The following is a 23079-nucleotide window of genomic DNA, read 5'->3' as shown; positions in this document are numbered from 1 at the left end:
GGCTTTGCTTTCACCCTTTTAGCTCTCTGTATTGTCCTAATTTTCTACATTTCTCTTAAAGATAGAAAAAAGTTCAACTCTAGAGCCCCCTAAAATTTCCTGAATGTCTGCTGCTTTGCATTTGTTTTCATTTGATATTATGGGTGACATTTGTCCTTACCACCCCCACAACTTTGTCATTTATCACTGGGTACTTTGGTTCTGATCAATCTGTCCAACGTGTTCAAATGAAAGAGCTCTGAACTGGCAATTGAACAATCCATGTACTTAGCAACAACGTAAGGCATATGTGACCTATTTTTACTTCAGCTTTTGTTTAAATTCAATTAGCCAACATATAGTAATCATTAGTTTCAAGTATAGAGTTCAGTTATCCATCAGTTGCATATAACACCCAGTGCTCATCACATCACATACCCTCCTTAATGCCCATCATCTAGTTACACCATCAACCCATCCATTTTCAAAAGAAGAGCTGGATTCAGAAAAAAAACAAACTTCTGAGTTTACTTCCAGAACTAATTATCTGATTTAGATTCTAAGCTACATGTTTCAGTAATATTAAATAGTAACATAGGGAATATTAGAATTACTGCTATATGTGCTTTCTTTTCATCTCCTTCCTGCCATGTTCCTTGACTCAGTGACATAGATACACAGTCTAAACATGAGTCACCGAAAATTCAGTAATAAGGACTCACAATCCAGATTCCATCAAATTCTATTTTGTTGTGGAAAAGCTCAAATTCCTTTGCCCACCAAACAGCACAGCTAGGGTTGGTATAATCAGGAAACACAGTTTTTCCAGGCCAGACCTACAGTAGAAAAAGAAAAACATTGACCAGAGTCAATTAAACGAATATAGGATAAAACAGAGTATTTTGCAAAGAGATTCCCAATATGGTCATGGCAATGGAGATATCTAGGCACAGGCTTTTTCCAGTTGGGAATGGGAAGCACCCCAAATACTCAATAATAATAAATGTCAGGTGGACTCAGTTGGTCATATGAGGAAAAACTTATTTTAAAAACCAATAAAGCCCCAAATAAAGGAATCCACGGACACAGGCATCATCTACATTGTTCATCTTTGCCTCTGCTACACCTTCCCCCTCACTTTCTATAGTTCCAGGCCCAAGAACAGCAAATTCAGGAAAGTCCTGTCCAAGTGTCCACTGAGCTGTCACAAGTTGTGGGTTCAGAGCATCATTTCCTCTTCTGTATTTCCTGCCACCCACGTCCTCTCAGACACTTGTGTGTGTTTGGGACAGCAGAGATGTTAGAAGTGAACCAGGAGATCACACCCTCATGAAAACATGGACAAACAAAAGTTTGATGAAGTAGTCAAATTGGTCAAGTATTACAAAGGAGAGGAATGAACCAGTTCCATTGGACCTGGTGATTAGGAGGTATGTGGTGGCATCCGTCAGGGCAGCACCAGTGCCATGAAGCCTACTGTCAGCTGGAGAGTGAAGGGGACACGAGGACATGAGTATTCAGGGTGCAGGCTACTGTTCAAAGGGATTCAGCTGTGGGGGGCATGCATGAGCTAGAGGTGTCTAGGTGTCTAGGGATGAAGAGATAGGAACAAGTTTATCTCCAGAATATATAAGGCATTTGAAAGTGTCAAGGCAACTACACACACACACACACACACACACAAACACACACACACTCTGCCACAGTGGCCCCCCCCCCAGAAGTCCCGAGGTCCCCCATTCAGTTACCTCTCCAATGAGCGGCGTCAACCCATCTGAAGCATTCACCCATATCTTTGCACCTGAACCCCTGTCATATGGGCCGTAAGGATTGCTGGGGGAAGAGTTGTTGGAGATGGCTGGATCCTAAGAAGAGGAAAGAAATAATGAAGGACTCAGCTTCAAGCTCGAGGCACAGAAAGGAGACTGGAAATTGAGGGTCAAAGGAGAAAGAGGTGGCTGCAAAGATAAGAAAGAGCAAGCCACTGATCTGGGGGAAAGAGAGGATGACACATACCACAATGATGACCAATTTCTGACTGTTATTGTGTAACTCCTTAACAAACTCAGGGAAGCCTTTATAATTTACTGGATCATAAGTGAAGTCCTTCCTCTCATGCATATAATCAATATCGGCATGCTGCACATCCTAAAAGTGTAGGCAAAGTCCACAATTTAGCACTCAGGAATTTCCCTGTTCAAATGACTCAGTCAAATGATCACTGTTAAGACCCCCATACACACTGACTCTGTGCTGGGCTAGAAACCAGGTTCTAGATCAGTCCCTGGCATCGAAGTGTTTCTTCTCCGTTAGTAATTTCAAAAACAGACGATCCATTGTATCCCCTAAGGCCTGACCCCCACCCCTGGAATCAGGTTAACTGCATCACCAGGCCTTGTTGCACTCCAGCACTAAAAGCCAATCTAACAAACCATAACAATTACAACAATCAAAATTATATGCATACCTAAATCCTACCCCATCCACAAGCTGAAAGGGAGAAGAGACAGTTTGTCCCATGTCTCTGTCATTTTACTGCCCCATGTTTTGTTTCGTTGCCTTTCTTCTAACTCAAGTTTTCTTTGGCACTTATTTTTTTCCTAATTTTACCTGTATGATAATAGTGGTGCCCAGAATGAAATTGATTCTTACTCAAGATCTATGTGTCTGCCTTCAAGGGAAAGGGGTATGGGAGAGAAGGATTATTCCAGAGACTACTGGGCTTTCTCCTTTGCACCTCCTGAAAAGCCTTACTCTCCATGATAGAACAGATATGTTCAAGTTGAGCCATTCAAAATATAAAAATATTCTATTATTATGTTTATGTACTATGTGCTTTTGCTCACTTAAACTAGGAAAGAAATGCTTTGAGAACTAAAATTAAAAAATATAAAAGTAGTCAATATGGTAAGCATACGAAAATGTTACTAATAAAATGTTATAAGAAAAACAGACAAACAGATTGCCTCCAAACTCCAAAATTGTGGTCTCTAAGTATTATTTCCTATGAAAAAACGGGTTCCTTAGGGGAATGGCCGGCCCAGCAAAAAAGTCTAGCATTCTGAATATGTAAAATTCTTTTTATTATATATTAAAAAAAAAAAACTCCAGGAGAGAAAGCATAAGAAGTTGTTCTTATTCCCCAAGGGAATTCCTTTATTTCTGGAGGATGTTTAAAGCCTGACTTACATAAGGGAGCCGAGCCACACGGTTTCTCTGCACAACTTCCCTCATGCTCTCTAGCGTTCCATAATCATAACGACTGAGATGAAATCCAAGGGCCCAGTATGAGGGAAGGGCTGGCCGTCCAATGAGCTGAAAGAAGTACATGAAATAAAAGTTAGCAAATACTCTATCTTTAACAAAATTTTGTAAGCATTGGTTTGGCAGCACAAGACATACTCCAATTTCCAATACACCATTTCATTAATGTTGGAATGTTAGCCTAGTCTCCTAGCCCCTCTATAAATCACTGAGGGTAAGATAGATTTGTAGTAGCAGATTTATAATAGCTACTTCCAACTGCAGATTTTTGTGCCTCACATCTGCATATTAAATTTACTTTTCTTTGTATGATTTAGGATTTATTTCCTCAGTCATCATCATGATATTGTAAGTTTACCTCTAGATACTCTTGAACAACTTGCTCTGGAGTGTTTCCCAAAAACACATAGAAGTCGAGAATGCCCCCGATGGTGCGGTAAGTGATGGCTGGGGTGGGCTGGAGGGCAACCTCTTGCAAGATTTAAAAGTGAAAAACATAAAAATTAGAATTTACTCTAGAGTAATAACTGCAAAGTTTTAGACCAAAGGATAGCCAATCATTTGAATATTAAGAAGGTGAATCTAATGCCTCAAATTTTGTATACAAAGGGACACATTCTGATGATCAAGTCCACCCTTGCAGCACAAGAGAGGCAAAGCCTTTGATCTGTGACAGGTTTTGATTAATCGGTGACTGGGGTGTCTTCACTACTGTATCAGGACTCAGGCTTTCATGAAAAAGCACTCAGTTTTGTGAAGGGGTCCAGAATAAGCCACTGTAGCACAGAAATTATTTTAAGCTGAAGACATTTGAGTTTCTGAAATCCGTAATCAGCCAAAAAGCAGAGCTTTCCAAATAAACTCAGTTGTCATAAATTCCTACCCCTGAAGCAACTCTATCTTCTCTGAGTCAATAGGTTGGCAGGACACCCAAAGAGACATTATCATAAGAATATCCTATCCACCAGCAGTTCTCCTAAAGGCTCATTTATCTTTCCCAAAAGTCATTTGTTTTTCCTTAAGTACCCTTTCTTCCCCCTCCTATTTACATATCAAGGTGGGATATAAGCCCCAAATTCTAACCACCCCTCTGAGAAGTTACTCTGCTGAGCGCTCTCCTGTGTACCTATGTGACACATGTAAATAAACTGTCTTTTCTCTTGCTAACCTATCTCTTGTCCCTTTGACTCACAGACCCCAAATACTGGACCTGCGAGGGCAGAGGAAAAGTTTTTCTTTTTTCTTTTTTTTTTTTTTTGCATTCAACTTTTATTTATTTATTTTTTATTTTTTATTGGGGTTCAATTTGCCAACATTTAGCATAACACCCAGTGCTCATCCCGCCAAGTGCCCCCCTCAAGTTTTTCTTCTCTGACATTCACAATTACAAAACCCGTTGCTCCTGCCCCATACCCCATCACCATTGCAAGAACATAGCCCAATTAGACACACTGAGGTACTAGCCTCAGCGAATCTCACTTCAGGCAAAAGCCAAGCTAAAAAAAGTCAGAGACAACATTACAAGTTCAAAATCTATCTAAGCCTCAATAACAATTCTCAGAGAAGTCTCCCCATAGCCTCGGTTTGCATTTAGGAAAAAAGGCTTCAAGATCTACTGAATGTAGTCTTCGATCATAAGAACAACTCACACAGAGTATCTAAGATCCTGAGAACTTGCCCTTTAAGCCTGTCTTAACTTGTTTTCTGGTTCCTTCCAACACCCTGAAACTGTACAATCCTTGTACTATCTCAGTCAATTCTTAGACTATTCTGTATTTTAGAAGCATTTTAGATCACCTAGAGTGAGTCTCAATCTACAAATGAAGGATCAGAGATTTATGTTTTAAATTTCTAATTCTTTGCAATCTGATACTTTCCACAAAATAACATGAAAACAAATTACTAGAAAAGGGTTCGTGTACATACTTGGATGCTACAGCAATGTTTACTTTCCATTTCTATATTCATTTTACTGTAGACCTGAAACAGTCTGTGAACCATCCATAGGCCATGCTTTGAGTAGCTCTGATCCAGTCCATTGATTCTCAGTTGAAAAGAGGTAGGGATCAATATCCTATCGACCCTGAGAGATTCTAATACATCTCCTCTACCCCTGTGGTGACTGATTCATTGCCACTGAGATCCATTGTTACTGGTGCAAGCAGAAAAAAAACTGGAGCATCACTGATCCTGTCTAAACCTTCAAACATGGGGAAGCTAGCTACTTTCTGGAATCCCTGTAATGTTACATTGTTTGGTCTTAAACAAATTGGTCTTACTGTGTATGACCCTTGCGACTCCACTTTGCCTTGCTACCTGTGGATTATCTGAATGAAATATTCATTGCTCAGTTGTAGCTACCTAGTTAGGCCCATTAGGCCCAAGGCATTTGGCTGTTTTCTTACGAGCATTTCTATCAACCCCTCTACTGGATGAAAGTCTAAAGGACAAGAACAAATTAGTAGAAACTGCCTCTGAGTAAATTATAGGAAAGGCTTAGTTGTTTTTAACTCTGCAATAGAAAATATTCTAAAAGAGGCGACCAGAGTCAAGAAAATCATTAGCTAGGAGAAAAAGCCCTACTCATGGCCACCATATAACAAAAGGTAATGAACTACAGATGGGACAATCAGAGAACATGCAAGCCCCTGAGCTATGGCTTGGCCATTCCTAAAAGGCTCTATTCCTTTTATCACAGTGCTGAAAATTGTTCTTATCCATCTTTTCCATGAATATGCCTTTAGTATTTTACCCATGGCATTGCTGTTCATTAGAAACACTCCAAAGGACAATCCACTAGCATCTTCAAGACACAGGAAGAATGTCTGTGCACCATACAAGTTAGTTCCATCCTGGAGAAAGAAAATTAAAAATACAAATTTACCATCTAATAATCTAAACCCCAAACAGCTGGAAATGACTTAAGAAATCAGTGTTGGGACACCCTGGGTGGCTCAGTGGTTGAGCGTCTGCCTTCAGCTCAGTATGTGATCCCAGGATCTGGGATTGAGTCCCACATGGAACTCCTTGCAGAAAGCCTGCTTCTCCCTCTGCCTATGTCTCTGCCTCTTTCTTTCCCTCTGTGTCTCTCATGAATAAATAAATAAAATCTAAAAAAAAAAAAAAAAAAGAAATCAGGGTTAATCATATGAATAATTGTCAGGGAACTCATGGTCAAAGAAGACACAAATAAATCTATAAAATATCAAGTCTATATTTGGTTGATGTCAACCAAGTGAATTAGTACCCTCTTTTTAAATTGAGCCAGTTATGACCATTTATCTCATAGAAAGGTGAGCTTGTGATATATGTTAAAATGTGAGAGAACAAGAACTTTGAAACTGTGGTTCAAAAAAATCTATTCCCTCAAAAAGGCTCAACCTAACCCCATCTGCAAAAGCTCCGTCAAGCCTTAATATGAATCAGACATCTCTCTAAAGTGCAACTAGATGGAGCTCTACTCAAGATAGCTGGTCTTCTAGTCTTTAGAACCTAGACTTTAGAACTTGAGCTAATCTTCCAAGACTTTAGAAGAATAGGTCTCAACCTGGGGCTGCATCCCAGTCCAATTAAAACAGAATCCCTGGGGGTGTAAGCAGGCATTGATATTTTGTTAAATTTCTCCAGGAGATTCTAATCAGTAGCCATGTTTGAAATCACTGCTCTGGAACAGCATTTCTCAAATTTTGGTGTGAATAGAAATTACATATGAATTTTAGTTAAATGCAGACTCTAATTCAGTAAATGGAAGGAAGAGTTTAGAGCCCACATTTCTCACCTGGTGATGTCCATTTGAGTAGCAAAGGTCCCAGACTCCTTATTAAATAATTCCCAGCTGAGCTTTTCTGACTCAGCACCTATTCTTTCTGGTAGGCGTATGATAGAGTAAGGAGCATGGGCTTAACATTACACAGAGTTAGATCCTATTTCTGCTACTTCAAACTTTTTAAAATATTAGGCTATTTCTGAGCCTGTTCCTTGCCTGTTAAATGGAGCAAATTATACTTATTTTTAAGGGTTCTTTTGGTAAATTAGAGATCATATATTAAAATAATCACTTAATAAATTATTCCAATTATCTTCTTTATCCAGAAGCTAATCTGCTTAATCAGGAAAGTTGCTGACCAAGATCTGTAGGTAATATTGCTGAGCCTAGACAGTAACTCTGATTTGGATTTTCACAGTCAAAGCAATATAAAAACTAAAACAAAAATGATACAATAGCAACAAAACTCTATTTATTTTATTATTTCGCTGCCCCAAACATTCTTCACACAGGAATGAGCAAGACAGTATTTTAGTTGATATTTTATCCTATTTTGTTGACAAGCCTGGTATAAGTTAGTGATTTATAAAGGTCAGCCCAAAACTTATGGACATAATAACCCACCTAGTGTGCAGAGTCAATATTAGTAATCTTTTCTCCACAACTAGTTAATTCCAAAGGAAAATAAAATAAAGAGTATTTGGCATTTATTGAGCACTTTTTATGTAGCAGACACGCTCCTCTAGAGTCTATATGGATAAATTCCTTTAATTTCCATCACAGCCCTATGAGGAAAGTATATTACCCCTGTTTTATAGATGAGAAACTGGAAACGCATAGAGGTCACTCACCCAGAACCACTTAATTGGTGAGTGGCAGTGTCATTCAAACCTACACAGCCTCAGCTTAGAATCTCACTCTTAACTATTATTCTGTACTGCCAGAAGTGACCTTCAAGAATGAGGCTGACCTTCAGTGCAGAGGGGCCCATCCTTAAAGCTTACCCCATTGGGAGTTGTGTCCCGGGCAAATATAGGCCAGGTCTTCCAATTCATATCATGCCTGTACTGTTGGTGCACCTGTTCTCCCAGACCGTACACATTAGCACTGGGCAGTCGGGTGGAGAATTGCAGGAACTGATCAGCAAACAGGAGGGGTCCAATGCCTGAGTCCAGCCTAGATTCCAATGCAAAACACAGGGACAGACAGGCAAGTAGAGTAGAGAGGACACAACCTTTCAGAAAAGGTTCCTTTACATTTTAATGACTCATTATTCCCTGTTTAACTGGTCCCATTCACCCTCCTGTGATGTTCTCCCACTGACATCAAGAGATCAGGACTTCTTGTCCCCTTAGATATCCTACTACATGACCCAAATAGTCTTCTTACCTGATAATAGATGTTCTGTAAATAGTTATTGGTAGATACTTGGTTAGATGGATGGAGGAAAGGGAAAAATAAAGAGGAAAAAAAATGATCATGCAGTAATAAAAATGAGAAAAAAAAAGGACCCAGTCCAGTTCCTGGACTACAATAAATGCTTAATACCACCACCACAACATAAGAAAAAGTCGGAAGAGGAGAAGGCAAAAAAAGTATACATTTGGAGAGCCTGGTCAGCAACCATGGGCTGATGACCTTTGGGAGTCCTATTGTAATGCATACACCCTTCCTCAGGCTCACAGACCTCCCTCCCCCATGTCCTTCCTACACTGATCCCCAGAGAGGTTCTCAAAACTTACAGAACACGATTATTGCTTCTTCTGATTACTTTGATGCTAAATGGCTGTTTGGAAACCTCAACTTCATAGGTCAAGGGTGAAGCAGCATCTCCTTTAAAGGGTTGCACATGTTCATGGGGCACTTCATACCTGTCCTTGCTCTGATCAGTTAACTGCTCGGGACATGAAGGAAAAGAAAGCCAAAATGAAAACTCAGTATTTCTAAAACAGAAACCTCCCTACCAACAGCAGTGCTTCCCAATGACTATGCTCATGGTACTGAATATGGATACTGAGCCAAATGGCATGACGTAAAAGTAGACATACCCATCATACTACCAAATGCAAATGTTTAATACTTGGGTAGAAATTAGCCTTTAGGTAGAAATATACATTGTAAGTCTACAAAACAGACTAGCTCTAGAATCGTCACAGCTGTGATCATTCTTTTTATTTTCCCTCCTGACTACATTTCACATGATATCATGGACAACTAAATGAAAGCCAAACCTCACCATTTGACTCTATAGACTATGTTCAGGAAGTTATCCCATTGAAAGAAGGCCACAAACATCTTCAACACACAGGTATGAAGTCTAATGCCGGTTGACAAAAATGCTTCCGTCAGCAACACTGTCAATCTTGTTACAACTGTAGCCGTCAGGTAGAGAATGAGAACTTTTCAAAAGGATTTTTACAGAGGGGCACCTGGGTGGCTCAGTGGATAAGCATCTGCCTTTGGCTCAGGTCATAATCATGGGGTCCTGGGATTGAGTCTTGCATCAGGCTCCCCATGGGGAGCCTGCTTCTCCCTCTGCCTGTGTCTCGGCCTCTCTCTGTGTGTCTCTCATGAATAAATACGTAAAATCTTTAAAAAAAAATTTTTTTTAAATAAATAAACCACAACCTTAAAGTGGAAGCGATTGGACGTCTGATACTCTGCTGTGAGAAGGACATTGTTGACATCATTTCCAAATAGGGATGGAGAAGGCAACCTCTTCAACTGGGCTGTGAACCCTAGTATGTAGAGGGGAAAAGGTTGTGGAAACTCACAAGCAATAGTCATGTAAAAATTAAGCTGTATGTCAAAGGGGCTGTGAAAAGGCTTTATTTCTCAAAAGAAGGGAAGCTCCTGCCTCAGGAGCTGGCTTACCTGCATTCGTTTTTACAACATCACCCTCCCCTTGATAACCATGACTCCTAGAATAGTAGCACCAGGGTACATTTATGGTCCCCTGAGGTCTCCAGCAGCACCCACGCTGATCACATGTGGCCTGAAATAAAAGATGAGTGAAATCATTCCATTTCTTTGTGGAACATTATAATTTATAAGTGGAATTTGAGGTTATGGTATCAAGTTCATTTTACAATGATATTTAGAGAAATTGTGCTATACCCCAGTCAATGCACAGCTTGTACTCAAAACTTATTTTTCTGGCCAATGTCCTACTCTGTTATTATTATTATATAATAACATAGGGATCACAATGCAGTCCCATATCTGCCATCACAATAAAATTGGTAACTTTATTTAAATATCCTAAACTACAATATAACTATATCACTAGAAACTCAAAATCACAAATGAAGCTTCACTTACATTGTTTTTAAGGACTTTGTTTTATTCATAAACTTTGAAATAAAATCAGTTTTGACTTTTAAATGTTTATTACGTCTGTATGTTACATATATGTGATAGATACATACGTACATACATAGTCTCTCAACTTCCCCAAAAGCAGAAACAAATTGTTCCTTGAAACCCAAAGAGATTCTAATTTTTAGTTAAGAAACCTGTCTGCTTTATACCACAATTAATGGTAATTTATTAATTAATTCAAGTGGAGACTAAAATGAATGTAATCCCTTTCTCATGCAACTCATTTATTTGGAAGGAGCACAAGGCTAACTACAAAAAAAGTACAAAGAAATCTTTCTCATGAGTGTAGATTAGACCTAATAATTTGTAACTAACAGAATAAAGAAAAAATAATAGGATGTTGCTTCTAAGATTTTAGATTACAGAAAGATGATGTCTCCTATCTGGCTTGCTCTTTCCTTTGTTCTACTGGAGCCCTCATTCTGGGGGAAATGAGATGTGCTGTGCATGGAACCACATGGTAAGTGACTAAGAGACGTCTCTGGCCAATGGCCTTCTAGTAACTGAGACTCCCATCCAACAATCCTGAAGGATCTCCATCCTGCCAACAATCACATGAGTAAGTCTGAAGAGGATCATGCATAGTGACAGCAGATGCCTTGATGGCAGTCTTCTAAATATTTTGAGCCAAAAGCATCCAGCTATCGTAAAGCCAGATTTGCGACCATAAAAAAATGTGAGAAAATAATGTTTGTTGTGTTAAGCCATTTAATTTTGGGATAATCTGTCACAAAGCAACAAGTTACTAATACATCTGCTACATATTTTGCAGGTGTAGAACCTGAGACAGGCTGAAATTCACGGAGGTGAAGTGACCAGCCAAAGGTGAGCTATTGAGAAGGCAATCACCAAAACTTGGTTCTCTTGCTATCCATTGCCTTTTTTCTATACTCTGGATTTAGGTTCTGTTAAGCATGTTTTCAGGAGGACATGGCCATGCTTCACAAATGATAAGACAAAAAAAAATTGCTTAGATATATGGACAATTGGATCTCATCACATGCTTATTTTTATGTGAATACCAATTTAAGGACGGGAAAACAGTGCCCATCTGTGGACGACATGGATGTGGGATCGGGCTGAAGTCTATTTCAATCAGCAGATTGTTTTTTCCTTTTAAAATCCACTCAGATGAAACCTCAGTACATCAGACAAAGAGCAATGTGCTGTAAAGGTTGTTAAAAAGAATGGTTTTTGCATGCTTTCCAGGGCTTACTAATTTCTTCATTGAACTGGAAAGGACAAAGATCAAAGAATAGCCAAAGGAGCCAGAAAAGTGAATCGTCTCTGTTGGCCAACTTGAAAAAACCAGTCCCTGCAGTAGTACTAAGGAGTTACGAGAAGTGGGAAGAGAAGTGTGGTGCACATAAACAGGAGAGTAAAGGGGATGTGAAACCTAGAAAAGCTGTCATAGAGAGAAGCTCTACAAAATGATGACGTGGATAGGACTGAAGGCACACAAAGGGAAGAATCAGACCCAAGACACAAAGGTCCCTTTAAGTTCTTGTGAGAATTTAAATTTAAGAGTCATTGCTAAAATAATATAGCACATGTAACTTCCAAGACAGTATTAAAAACTCAGAAGAAAAAATCCTCAGTGCAAGAAAATAAGGAAAGAAAACACATTTGGGGACAGGGCAGGGGACAGGTCCCTACCTGTGGGAGCAACACATAACGAAACAGAACAAATGGAAAACACAAAATAAGACCTTAGGAAAAAAAAAATTGTCAACTGAATGGGAAGTCACCAGAGGGAGAAAAACCATGAGAGACTCTTGACTCTAGGAAACAAACTGGGGTCGGTGGGGAGATGGGGTAACTGGGTGATGGGCATTAGGAGGTCACACAATTGTGATGAGCACTGGGGGTTCTACGCAACTGATAAATTTTGAACACTACACATGAAACTAAGTATGTACTATATGGAGGCTAATTGAATTTCAATTTTTTAAAAAAATTTGTCATGTCAATTATCACATGTTTTAAAAACTTAATTCAAAAGACAAAGATAGCTTATAACTACAATAATAAATTCAACTATAATTGCTTAGAAATCAATTCAGCTAAAACGGCTCGCCTAAAATTTAAGCTCACAAAAGTGCTTAAGAATAAAAGGGGAAGAAACAGGTATGTGAATAGGACCCTAATTAAAGGCTAGTGTTGCTATAGCAATATCTGACAAATAGGTCTCAAGTAAAAATGCACTATTAGGGAGACGGAGTCACTATAGGATGACAAAAGGTTCAACGCTCCAGGAAGATGTGACATCGCAAATTGATATTCACCTAAGAAATAAGACTCAAGTATTTACAGAAAATTTTAAAAGAATCACACTATTTTCAAGGAGCTGGCTCAATAATTGACAAAGTACATAACAAGGTAAAGATGTACTTTATTTTTTACTTATTTTACATTTTACATGATGGATATATACAGGCTTTTTTACCAACACAAAGAGCTCAAGTGAACTCAGAGGTGGTGAGAAACCAGAGGCTGAAGACACTATGTAAGATCTAATCAAGCCCTCCCTGAGGTCTCCTCCAACCCTGATGCTTCCCCACAATTAAAAGAGAGAAAAAACAAAGAGGGAAGTAATTTATACCACAAGGAAACATGAAAGGGAAAAGAAAACTAGGGTTCAGCTTTATCTATGAACAGAAATGCAAAAGTCTAAAAGAAAAAGGGCACACAGCATTAATGGAACTCAGCAATATATTTGATATGACGAGTGGTATTTCTTCTAGAAACACAAGGATCTTCTCTAGAAACACAAGGATCTTCTGATATCAGAAAATCCACTTTTGTAATTTACCACAATAATTTATCAAATTAAGTACACCTGATGGTCATTTAAAATCATCAGCTATTCATCATAAAATTCTTAGCAAACTGAAATAAAAAGTAACTTCCTTAGTTGGATAAAGGTATCTACCAAAAGCTACAATAAGCACGTTACTAAATGGAGAAATGTCAGAAACATACCCTTTAAAATAAAAAGAATACTAGCTGACTCCTGTTCTGACTTCTTATAATTAAAAATATATTGGAGGTCTTAAAAAATATATATTGGAGTCCTTAACAATACAATGGGCCAAGAAAAGAAAGATAATTTATGAGACTAAAAAAGAATAAAGCCAAATTATCATTATTTCCAGATATAATAATTGTCCATGTAGAAATCCAAGATTTGTAGAGATGAATTTAAAATCTCATTATTATTTTAGATGCTTTATTTTCTTCTGAAGGTTGTAACTTTTTCCAAATGCAAGGGGAAAAGGTCAGAATTGCCACAATGCAGTGAGGAGGCTAGAGGAAGAGCAGGTTTTAGCACATATGGGAGATCAAGAGTTCAATTTTGACATGTTTGTTTTGAAATACATTTTATTTTTTTTTTAATTTTTTTATTTTTAAAAATTTTATTTATTTATTCATGAGAGATACAGAGAGAGAAGCAGAGACCCAGGCAGAGGGAGAAACAGGCTCCATACAGGGAGCCCGATGTGGGACTCGATCCCAGGACTCCAGGATCACACCTGGGGCGAAGGCAGGAGCTAAACCGCTGAGCCACCCAGGGATCCCCTGAAATACGTTTTAGATACCCGAATGAGAAAGGTGAATTGGCAGTTGCATACATAAATGTGGAATTCAGGGAAGTGATTTAGGCCAAAGTCATTAACTGTGATACATGAGTACAGAGGAGTTGCCATCTGTAGGCAGGACCCTGAATAAAATCATCATAGATTGAATACAGATAGAGAAGAAATTGTGCAATATTTGGAGGTCATATAGAAGAGGAAGCATGAGGAAAGGAGACTGAGAAAAGAAGTGGCTGTCAGGTTAGCCACAAAGCGTATGTGATGTCCTGTGAAGAGAGCTGTTCACCCAGAATTGGTCCTTGGATAAAATGGTGACATGAGCAGCAGCCACAATTGCCAAGACAATAGTGAGCTGAGAATTTCTGCTTCCGTCTGGGTTCAAGCTACCCACACTATAGCTCTTTTCAGATCATCCTTGTTGCCTCAAGGTATGGCGTTCACAGATTCTCAGCTTCCGTGGACAGGAGACTATCTGAGCCAACTAAACAAGCAGTTAGTAACAGTTGGGGGATTGTGTTATTAGGTGAGGAGAAATTTGGGGGGGGGGAGGAAAGAAAAACACATTCAGAGTAAAAGTTGAAGGCTAGAAGCCACACAAATTCATTATTAAAAACCATCTTATACCCTATGCTGATGGAAACTTATTAGAACTAAAACTCTACATTTCAATAAAATACGTGATATGAATGAATACTCCTTTAGAACCTTCAAAATGCCCTCACAGTGCCTTCTTATCTCCTGCTGATAGGCTTGTACAGATAAAACTGAAAAAGTTGTAACCTTATCAGAGTAGAAAATACTTGCAACATATATAATAAAGATATGAATTAGAATCCAAGGGTGTTGGGGTGGCTCAGTCGGTTAGGCATCTGTCTTCAGGCCATGATCCCAGGGTCGTGGGAGGGAGCCCCTAGTGTGTCTCCCTGTTCAGTGGGGAGTCTGTTTCTCCCTCTGCCCATCTAGCTCCCTCTGCTCGTGCTCTTTTGCATGCACACTCTCTCTATCAAAAAAAGGAATTGGAATCCAGAATAACACGAATAAGAAACTTGTACAAATCAAATATTTTAACATAAAAGAGAAATTGTTGCCCTATACACTGAAAGATACATGTCTAAGAAGAAATCAGTTATTAATCAGAAACTTCCTCAGAAGTAATTCCACATGTCTTTCCACATGTGAGTTGAAAATAATCTCCTGATAAGATTATACATACTTTGGAATTCGTGCATTATTAGGTCATCAGGAAGCAGCAGATCTAAGATAGAAAAAACAATCAAGACCTCAGCAACTGTAGCATTTCGAAAAAAAAAAAGCAGGCAAAGTTGCAAGGGCAAATGCAAGCAGGTACAAGGAAGGATCTCAGGTGTAGAGAAAGTCAGCAGCATTAGCCACCTCCTGCCACTGGAGGAAATGGGCACGGGCTTCCTTCCGGCTGCACTGGGCTTTGCTCACCTGGCCCTGCCAACCCTAGTGCTGGCTCTGCTAACCCCATGAAGCCCCATCCTGCTCTGTTCTGTATTGTCCGGGGCATTCTGCAGCCTTCACAGTTACTGATGCCTACTCTGAGCAAAATAAGCATTTCTCTGCTGCTGTTTAAAATGGCTGCAAGTTCTCTGACATACTTCCCATCAGGAGGTGGGATCTTTGCTCTTTCCCTTGACTTGAGTCTGGCGGATGTGAGCAACAGATTGCAGCAAACGTGCTGCTGTGTGGGTTCTGGGCTTTGTCTTTAGAGGACCAGTAGCTTCATCTCTGTCACTCCCATGGAAGGAATCCATGGGCCCTGCTATGGAAGACCACTGAGACATCGAGAGAGATCCGGAGGCCATAGCACAGAAAAAGAGAGAGACCCAGGGGAGGTCAGTCCTCTTCACCATCTTCACCAAGGTGCTGAGCATGTCAATGAAGATATCTTGGATCCCCTGGAACAGATCAGCCACCAGCTATATAGCATCAAGTAATCCCCGTCAACACCATATGGAGCAGAACCATCCACACCAACCCTGCCCAAATCTCTGACTCATAAAATCATGAAATATAGTACAATGACTGTTGTTTTAAGCCACTAATTCTGGCTCACTTTGCAGGAGTAGATAAATGGAGAGTCTGGGCTCTAAGAAAGAGGGGGACTTAGAACAATTTTAGCTAGGCTGGTGTTTAGTCCAATAGAGAGAGAATCTAGGGTAGATAAGGAGGAGCTGGGCTCACAGTTTTCCAGCTCTTCCCACAAAAGCAGTATCACTGGCTTTCAGGAGATCCCCAAAGCATTGACTTGCACTCATTCAAATAAAATAGATTCCATATCCAACTATAAATATATTTTTAAAATACCTAGCTTCCGTATTTTTTCTGCCTTCTGTTGTTATAGGTAACAAAGACTTTACTTTCTAAAAAGCCAGTGGATGGGATGCCTGGGTGTCTCAGTGGTTGAGTATCTGCCTTTGGCTCAGGTCACGATCCCAGGATCCTGGGATCAAGTCCCACATCAGGCTTCTCGAAGGAAGCCTGCTTCTCCCTCTGCCTGTGTTTCTGCCTCTCCTTCTGTGTCTCTCATGAATAACTAAATAAAATCTTTTAAAAAAATAAAAATAAAAAAATAAAAAGCCAGTGGAACATGATGTTGTGAACAAAAAGAACCAGAGAGTCTCAGTACAAGGACAATGAGTAAAATAAGGAAAAGTATACCTTTTTCAAACAATGGCAGAAATTTTAGAAGTTAAAAAACACTTTATGATAAAGGAATTCTAAATCACCTTCTAGTCATCAAACTATTACCTATTTTTATAGCCAGTATCTTTGGACAAATGAATGAATAAGTAAAATTAACCTCAAATCAGTGAAATCCCGTAATTACAGACTATTGTATAATACACACATTTCAAGTCAGGTTTTACAAGTTACCTTGGGCACTTCCTTCCATCCCAAAGTGAGGTCTGGTGGCAAAGACTTTCAAAAACATGCCACTCTGTAATTCTGAAAATCCAGACTTTCTAGTCCCCCCAATAACACTAAAGTGAATGTTCAGAACATCTGCCAGTACTTTAGAGGTAAATATTCTAAAATTGTGGAAAGCACAGAGTTTAGTATAATTCCTGGCTCAAGCTCAGCATGCATTTGTTTAATGGACAGATTTACCTGAGCACACTGCCTCATTTCACTGACAAAGATTTGACAGTCTGCAAGGAAACAAGTCTTAGTGATCAAGTCACAGAGTTCTTCAGGTGCAAAGCCAGGACTAGAACCAGGTACTGGTGCCCCCCTAACATGCTGCTGTCCAAGGGCTACACTATTAACTCAAGGATAAAGCATAAACTTGTCTGTATACAGGGTTTGACAGCCCACTGCTCTTCCTAGCACCAAATAATGGCTCTTAACTAATGTTGTGTAAACACAGAGTAATTTTGAAGGTGGAGACTCATAATGATCTTTGCAAAATGCAATTTGCTTGCTGATATTCATAAGACTTGATCCATTAAACGCTTCTTGATTTAAAAAAATGGAATTTGCAAAAATATATCACAAGCCAACAAGTATATAATACATAGATAATTACCAAGTGTGTCTGCTATAAAATATGACAAAATTTCTGAATAAAAAACATGGTAACTTCTCAAATATCATCAGAAAGATTATCACTAGTACTAGTGTTATCCATAGAAAGGACTTAGTGTAAACAGTTCTCAGTTTACCCATTCTAAAAGTTAGTCAGGATATGCAGGTTTATTTTAAGCATGTAAACCTGCTCTCCCGTGTTTATACAATATATTCTAATCCTGGCAACCAATGAGTTTTAAATTACTGTCTATGGGCTCTTTCCTGAGCTGAGTATCTGGAATTGATTGTCTTTCTGCTCCCAGCCATCAATGGGATCTTTCAACTCTTGAATTGTGGGTAAATTTCTGAATTTAGCTAAAAGACCTCATGATGAGGGAGAAAGTGATATGCTCTTTCGGAATGGATAGATTTCAGATAAGTATAGAGAGTTGTCTCTAAAATCTGCACAGGAGATGGCCTATATGCAGCTTTAGAGGCACAAAATTTAAATCCAGTCAAAGATGACAGATTGAGATATTTGATCTCGACCCAATCAATAAACAGTAATGAAGGCTATTAGTATTCAAGTTGAGTAGTAATTTGAGTTGAAATGAAAGTAGGATGTTCAAGAGGGTAATTTTAATCCCATGTGTAATGAAATAGACAGAGGAGAAAAAATTCAGAAGAGGCACTGGGGAGTCTATGGGACTAATCATGAGGTGGTAAAGGGCCAGCATGACCAAAGTGAGAAGGGGAATAAAGCGCTTATTCTGGGAGACATTGTTAAGGAAAATGTTTAAAATATATAAAATATTGACCAAAGTGCTTGAAGGGATGAGCCAGGCAAGAGTTCTGCTGTCTCTGCCACCAAGACAAGAAACATAACAGAGGTATGAACAGAATCTGATGGTTGAGGAGAGAAATAAGATTTGGTGAAGGGTGACGAGTTCAGGAGAGGTGATCAAGGGACACCCAAGTGAGATGCCCTGCAACCAGCTGCAAGCCCAGAACTAAACATCAGAGGCAGAGATTTTGATGACTGAGTCATCCTTTTTTTCCCCGCCGAGACTCGTGGAAAGGACTCTTGGAGTTCTTTCTCTCCCAAAATATCTCCCAAGAGTATTCCATGGGGCATGACAGATTCATAGGATTCCCTCCCATTATTGGGAGTTAGAAACAATGAGATCTACAACAAAGAATTATCTGAAGGGAAATTTATACTGTTAGTTCCTCATAAGTAACCCTGGAGGAGACAAAGAGATAGGATTGATAAAATGTCACAGCAATGGCCTCCACACTGGAACATTCCACTAGCCTCGTATCAATTTCATAATTTCTTTCCACTCCCCTACTCCACACAGCCATGTACTTCCCTTTAACATGTACATTATATAAATACATCATTATCCATAGACTCAGCCTCTCAACAACACTCTGGGGCAGCATATAGTACCCAGGATATTTAAAACATGCACCAAAATACATAAGATATATCTTCTATGAAGAAACAGGCCATTGAAAGTACTCCCAGAACATTTCTCTCTGGCTGAGCTAAAGAGGGGGCCAGTGAATGAATGTCAAGGTCACAGATTGATTGGTCAAAATATAGAAAATATAGAAAAAGGCAAAGTTCATTTATTAAACTATAATCTTGATACCAGAGAATTTATTTAAAGGGTTTAGGCTAAAACACCAAAGACAATAATGCAATAATGCAATTATTGCAATTGCAATAAGGCAATAATGACATCTGAAGTTCAATAGTCAATATCAAGCTAGGATGCTTTAGGAGAGTGAATAGACTTAGGATGCATTAGAGTCTTCTAGCTGGCCTCCCGAGCAACAAGGTTCCCAGCACACTGTGAGAGGGGCAAGTGAATGGGTGTGGATCAACCTTCCGCAAACCAAGTGTGCCAAACATCCTGCTTAGATGTGGCATATCTAGACCACAACTTCCCTTTCCTATTGACAAACCAGTACATTAATGGTCCTCTCTCATCAAGCTCTAATTTACCTTACAGTCTCAGGCAATATCTTCTCTCTGGCACCCACTCTGTATCTTGGCCATATGGGACCATTTGATATGTCATGTGTGTTCCCCACAATTTTCTCGTCCATCACTTTATTTACATTCCTCTTCTATCTTGAATCCACTTTCCATTCCTCCTATTTATGTCAAAATCCTCCTTATCTTTAACTCCACACTGTCATCCCAATAATATTCTCTTCTAATCTGTGATCCCCATCATATTTCTTTTATATCTTATGACTTTTGTTTCATATGCCAGTTATTTATTTACTTGGCTTATCTTCTCTACAAGAATCTATGAGAAGAAAAATATTTCATTTAATTGAGCCTATCATCCCAAATGCTGAACTTTGACATCTGGCCTCATACCAAAGTGCTCTGCTTTTTCTTTCTTCCTGTTATTTTCTTTTTCCTTTATTCCTGTTTTGATGTTCTCTTTTCTTTTTTTAAAATTTTTTATTTATTTATGATAGTCACACAGAGAGAACGAGAGAGAAAGGCAGAGACACAGGCAGAGGGAGAAGCAGGCTCCATGCACCGGGAGCCCGACGTGGGATTAGATCCCGGGTCTCCAGGATCGCGCCCTGGGCCAAAGGCAGGCGCCAAACCACTGCGCCACCCAGGGATCCCTTGATGTTCTCTTTCCTTTGCTTCAATTACATGATTCTATTCAGCCTTAAATGGCTGTCCCTAGCTGCTATGTATCACATCAAAAACTAGCCTCCTCTACCTGACTTCCAAGGTCTTCCAAAATTTAAATCCACCTTTCCTGTTCAGTTTTGTTTCTTCCTACTCCCAGAAGGCAACTCTCTTCACTATTCTAAGAGAAGGTCAAGTTCATTTCAGTCAGGCTAAGATGCCAGATAAAGGGAACTAAATACTATGATATTCTTGGTAAGTTAAGTTGGTCTAACTGGAAAAATTTTCTACTTTAGCAGACTTACTGCTCAGGCTGCTACCCTTTGGTGCCATAAACAGCTAGTCAGGGCACTGCGTCCTCCTGTCTAGGAATTTCCTGATCCTTAACTATCGGTAAGATTGGGTCTCTCTCTTGCCTTCAACATAGTACCTGTACTTCCTGAATAGTTCTATCCCATCACTCTGCTCCAATATTAGGCATATTCTCTATACCAAGCTACTTATCTGGCTCTGATTCCCTTCTCTGCCTTAACTTCACACTTCCCCCAACCCTGGTCCATCACATCTTACGGCTGATCTCATCTGTTCTCTCTCAGCTGCAATGGTTCTCATTGACTCAGCATCTATGCCCAGTCAGTCAACACCAAAGTCTCAAACTGTAACAATTCCCACTTTCCACAGTTCCCCTCTCTATGACTTGGGCTGAATTATGTCCTCAGAAAAGCCATGTTGAAGTCCTAATCTTTACCCCTCAGATTATGATCTTATTTGGGAGTAGGACTGCTGCAGATGTAGTTAGTTAAAATGAGGTCATAGTGGAATAAGGTAAGCCCTTAATCCAATATGCCAAGTATTCTTATTCAAATGGGAAATTTGAACAGACACACACATAGGGGGGACCCATGTGAAGACAGAAATTGGAGTGATGCAGCTACAAGCCAAGGAATGCCAAGGATTGACTGTTACTACCAGAGGCTAGGAGAGAAGCATGAACAGCTTCTTCCTGAGAGCCCTCAAAAGGAATCAACCCTGCCAACATCTTGATTTGGGACATGTAGCCTCCAGAAATGTGAAAGAGGAAAAAAAAAAACAGAAAAGAAAAAAATGTCTTTTGGTGTTAGGACCTTCAGAAAAACCAAAACAGCAACTCTCAAGACCATTACAGATTATTCCAGCCTACTAATAATAGGATGGCTAAAGAGATCAATGTGAGCGTGCCATGTGCCCAGGCAACACATGCAGCCAGTGTCCTATCTGTGTCTGATACAAATCTGCCATTTCACATCAGTGGACTTCACTCAGAAGCCTGTATTTTGTTTTCATTCATTCTTAGTGTGAAAGGTGATTGATATTGTGTGTGTAATGAACTTTACAACCATAATAATCAGCTGGACTTCAGCTGATGATCAGGAAATACTGCAATAAAATAAAGACCAGATGACTGCACTATCTTTAATCTGGTATTTATTACCTTCTTCCTTCCAAAACATGTCTCCTATAATTTAGTCCTTATTCTAAATGTTTTTTGCTTGTATATGACTTTTCATTGTAGATCCTAGATAGACTTTGGGAATCATGAAGAGAGAGAGACAGAGAAAAGGCAAGAAACAGAGGCAGTAACAAAGAGAGAACTAGTAACTGAGTAGTGTTGCCAGATAAAAGACAAATCCATTTTTAGTAGAAGTTCCAAATCTTGCCTGGGACACTCATGCTAAAAACGTATTCATTGGGATCCCTGGGTGGCGCAGCGTTTTGGTGCCTGCCTTTGGCCCAGGGCGTGATCCTGGAGACCCGGGATCGAATCCCGCGTCGGGCTCCCGGTGCATGGAGCCTGCTTCTCCCTCTGCCTGTGTCTCTGCCTCTCTCTCTCTCTCTCTCTCTCTCTCTCTGTGACTATCATAAGTAAATAAAAATTTAAAAAAAAATTTTTAAATAAATAAAAACGTATTCATGATTTCAGATATGAAATTCATATATATATATTTTTTATTTATGATAGTTACTGTTGTTACTCAGGCGTGGATACAGGATTCATTTGCCTGAGCCACCAATAGTCGCAATGCAGTTTGCAACTCCCGAGAGTTACAAACAACAGGAATTAACAACAAAAACTATCCAATAGCATCAACTCTTAAATGAAAACAAGATCAAAAATCCAAACCTTTGTTGGTGGCTGGTCAGGAATGCAGTTGATCCGTTCTGCTTCATCTACCACCGGGCACACAGCAGAATCAGGGGTGGTACTTGCTGTCCCAGGATCTGGGGTAACTACTGTCCCAGGATCTGGGGTAATCCCAAAAACAAACATAAAATGACCATCAGACAGATTTAACATTATAAGCATTTGATATGGGACACCTGGCTGGCTCAGTGGTTGAGCATCTGTCTTCGGCTCAGGGCACGATCCTGGAGTCCTGGGATTGAGTCCTGCATCAGGCTCCTTGCAGAGAGCCTTCTTCTCCCTCTGCCTATGTCTCTGCCTCTCTCTCTCTCTCTCTCTCTCTCTATGTCTCTCATGAGTAAATAAATAATTTTTTTAAAAAAGTAAGCATTTAATATGATTGTCACAGTTCTCAATACCTCCAAGTCTATGAAGTATATGAACTCTACTACTCCAAGTATATGAATTCTACTGCTGATTGGGCTTCACCCTGATGTCCTTGAAATGCACACATTCACTTTAGAAAGCCTCATTCTGTTCATGCTAACTGTATTTACCTCTGTGTATATTGCATCCTCTTCTTCCACCACCAACACCCTTTTTGAGATGGTTCACATAAGAGCAAGGAGTTTGGCATTACCATTAGATCAAAAGTTCACCAAGGCAAGAACCAAATCTACTTTCTCTAGTCCAGGAGTCAGCAAACTATTGCCCATGGGCCAAATCAGGT

The 23079-nt window shown here is 39.5% G+C and overlaps 1 protein-coding gene across 6 annotated transcripts in view; it reads right to left on the bottom strand.

Annotated features, from left to right (window-relative positions):
* Positions 1 to 23079, bottom strand: part of MGAM (maltase-glucoamylase) — a 214054-nt gene that overhangs the window by 49350 nt on the left and 141625 nt on the right. For all 6 annotated transcript variants that reach the window (XM_055334817.1, XM_055334813.1, XM_055334816.1 and 3 more), the window contains 11 exons: positions 22350 to 22471; positions 9884 to 10004; positions 9638 to 9747; positions 8752 to 8903; positions 8014 to 8185; positions 5996 to 6095; positions 3602 to 3714; positions 3169 to 3294; positions 1996 to 2127; positions 1728 to 1844; positions 702 to 815 (listed from right to left, as the gene is read on the bottom strand). In XM_055334817.1, coding sequence (XP_055190792.1) covers positions 702 to 815; positions 1728 to 1844; positions 1996 to 2127; positions 3169 to 3294; positions 3602 to 3714; positions 5996 to 6095; positions 8014 to 8185; positions 8752 to 8903; positions 9638 to 9747; positions 9884 to 10004; positions 22350 to 22471 — 1379 coding nt within the window. The remainder of the gene's footprint in view (positions 1 to 701; positions 816 to 1727; positions 1845 to 1995; positions 2128 to 3168; positions 3295 to 3601; positions 3715 to 5995; positions 6096 to 8013; positions 8186 to 8751; positions 8904 to 9637; positions 9748 to 9883; positions 10005 to 22349; positions 22472 to 23079) is intronic.

This window comes from Nyctereutes procyonoides, unplaced genomic scaffold, assembly GCF_905146905.1.
Source record: "Nyctereutes procyonoides isolate TBG_1078 unplaced genomic scaffold, NYPRO_anot_genome, whole genome shotgun sequence".
Lineage (NCBI taxonomy): Eukaryota > Metazoa > Chordata > Mammalia > Carnivora > Canidae > Nyctereutes > Nyctereutes procyonoides.
Note: the sequence above shows the minus strand (reverse complement) of the source record. Positions and strands in the feature narration are given on the sequence as shown.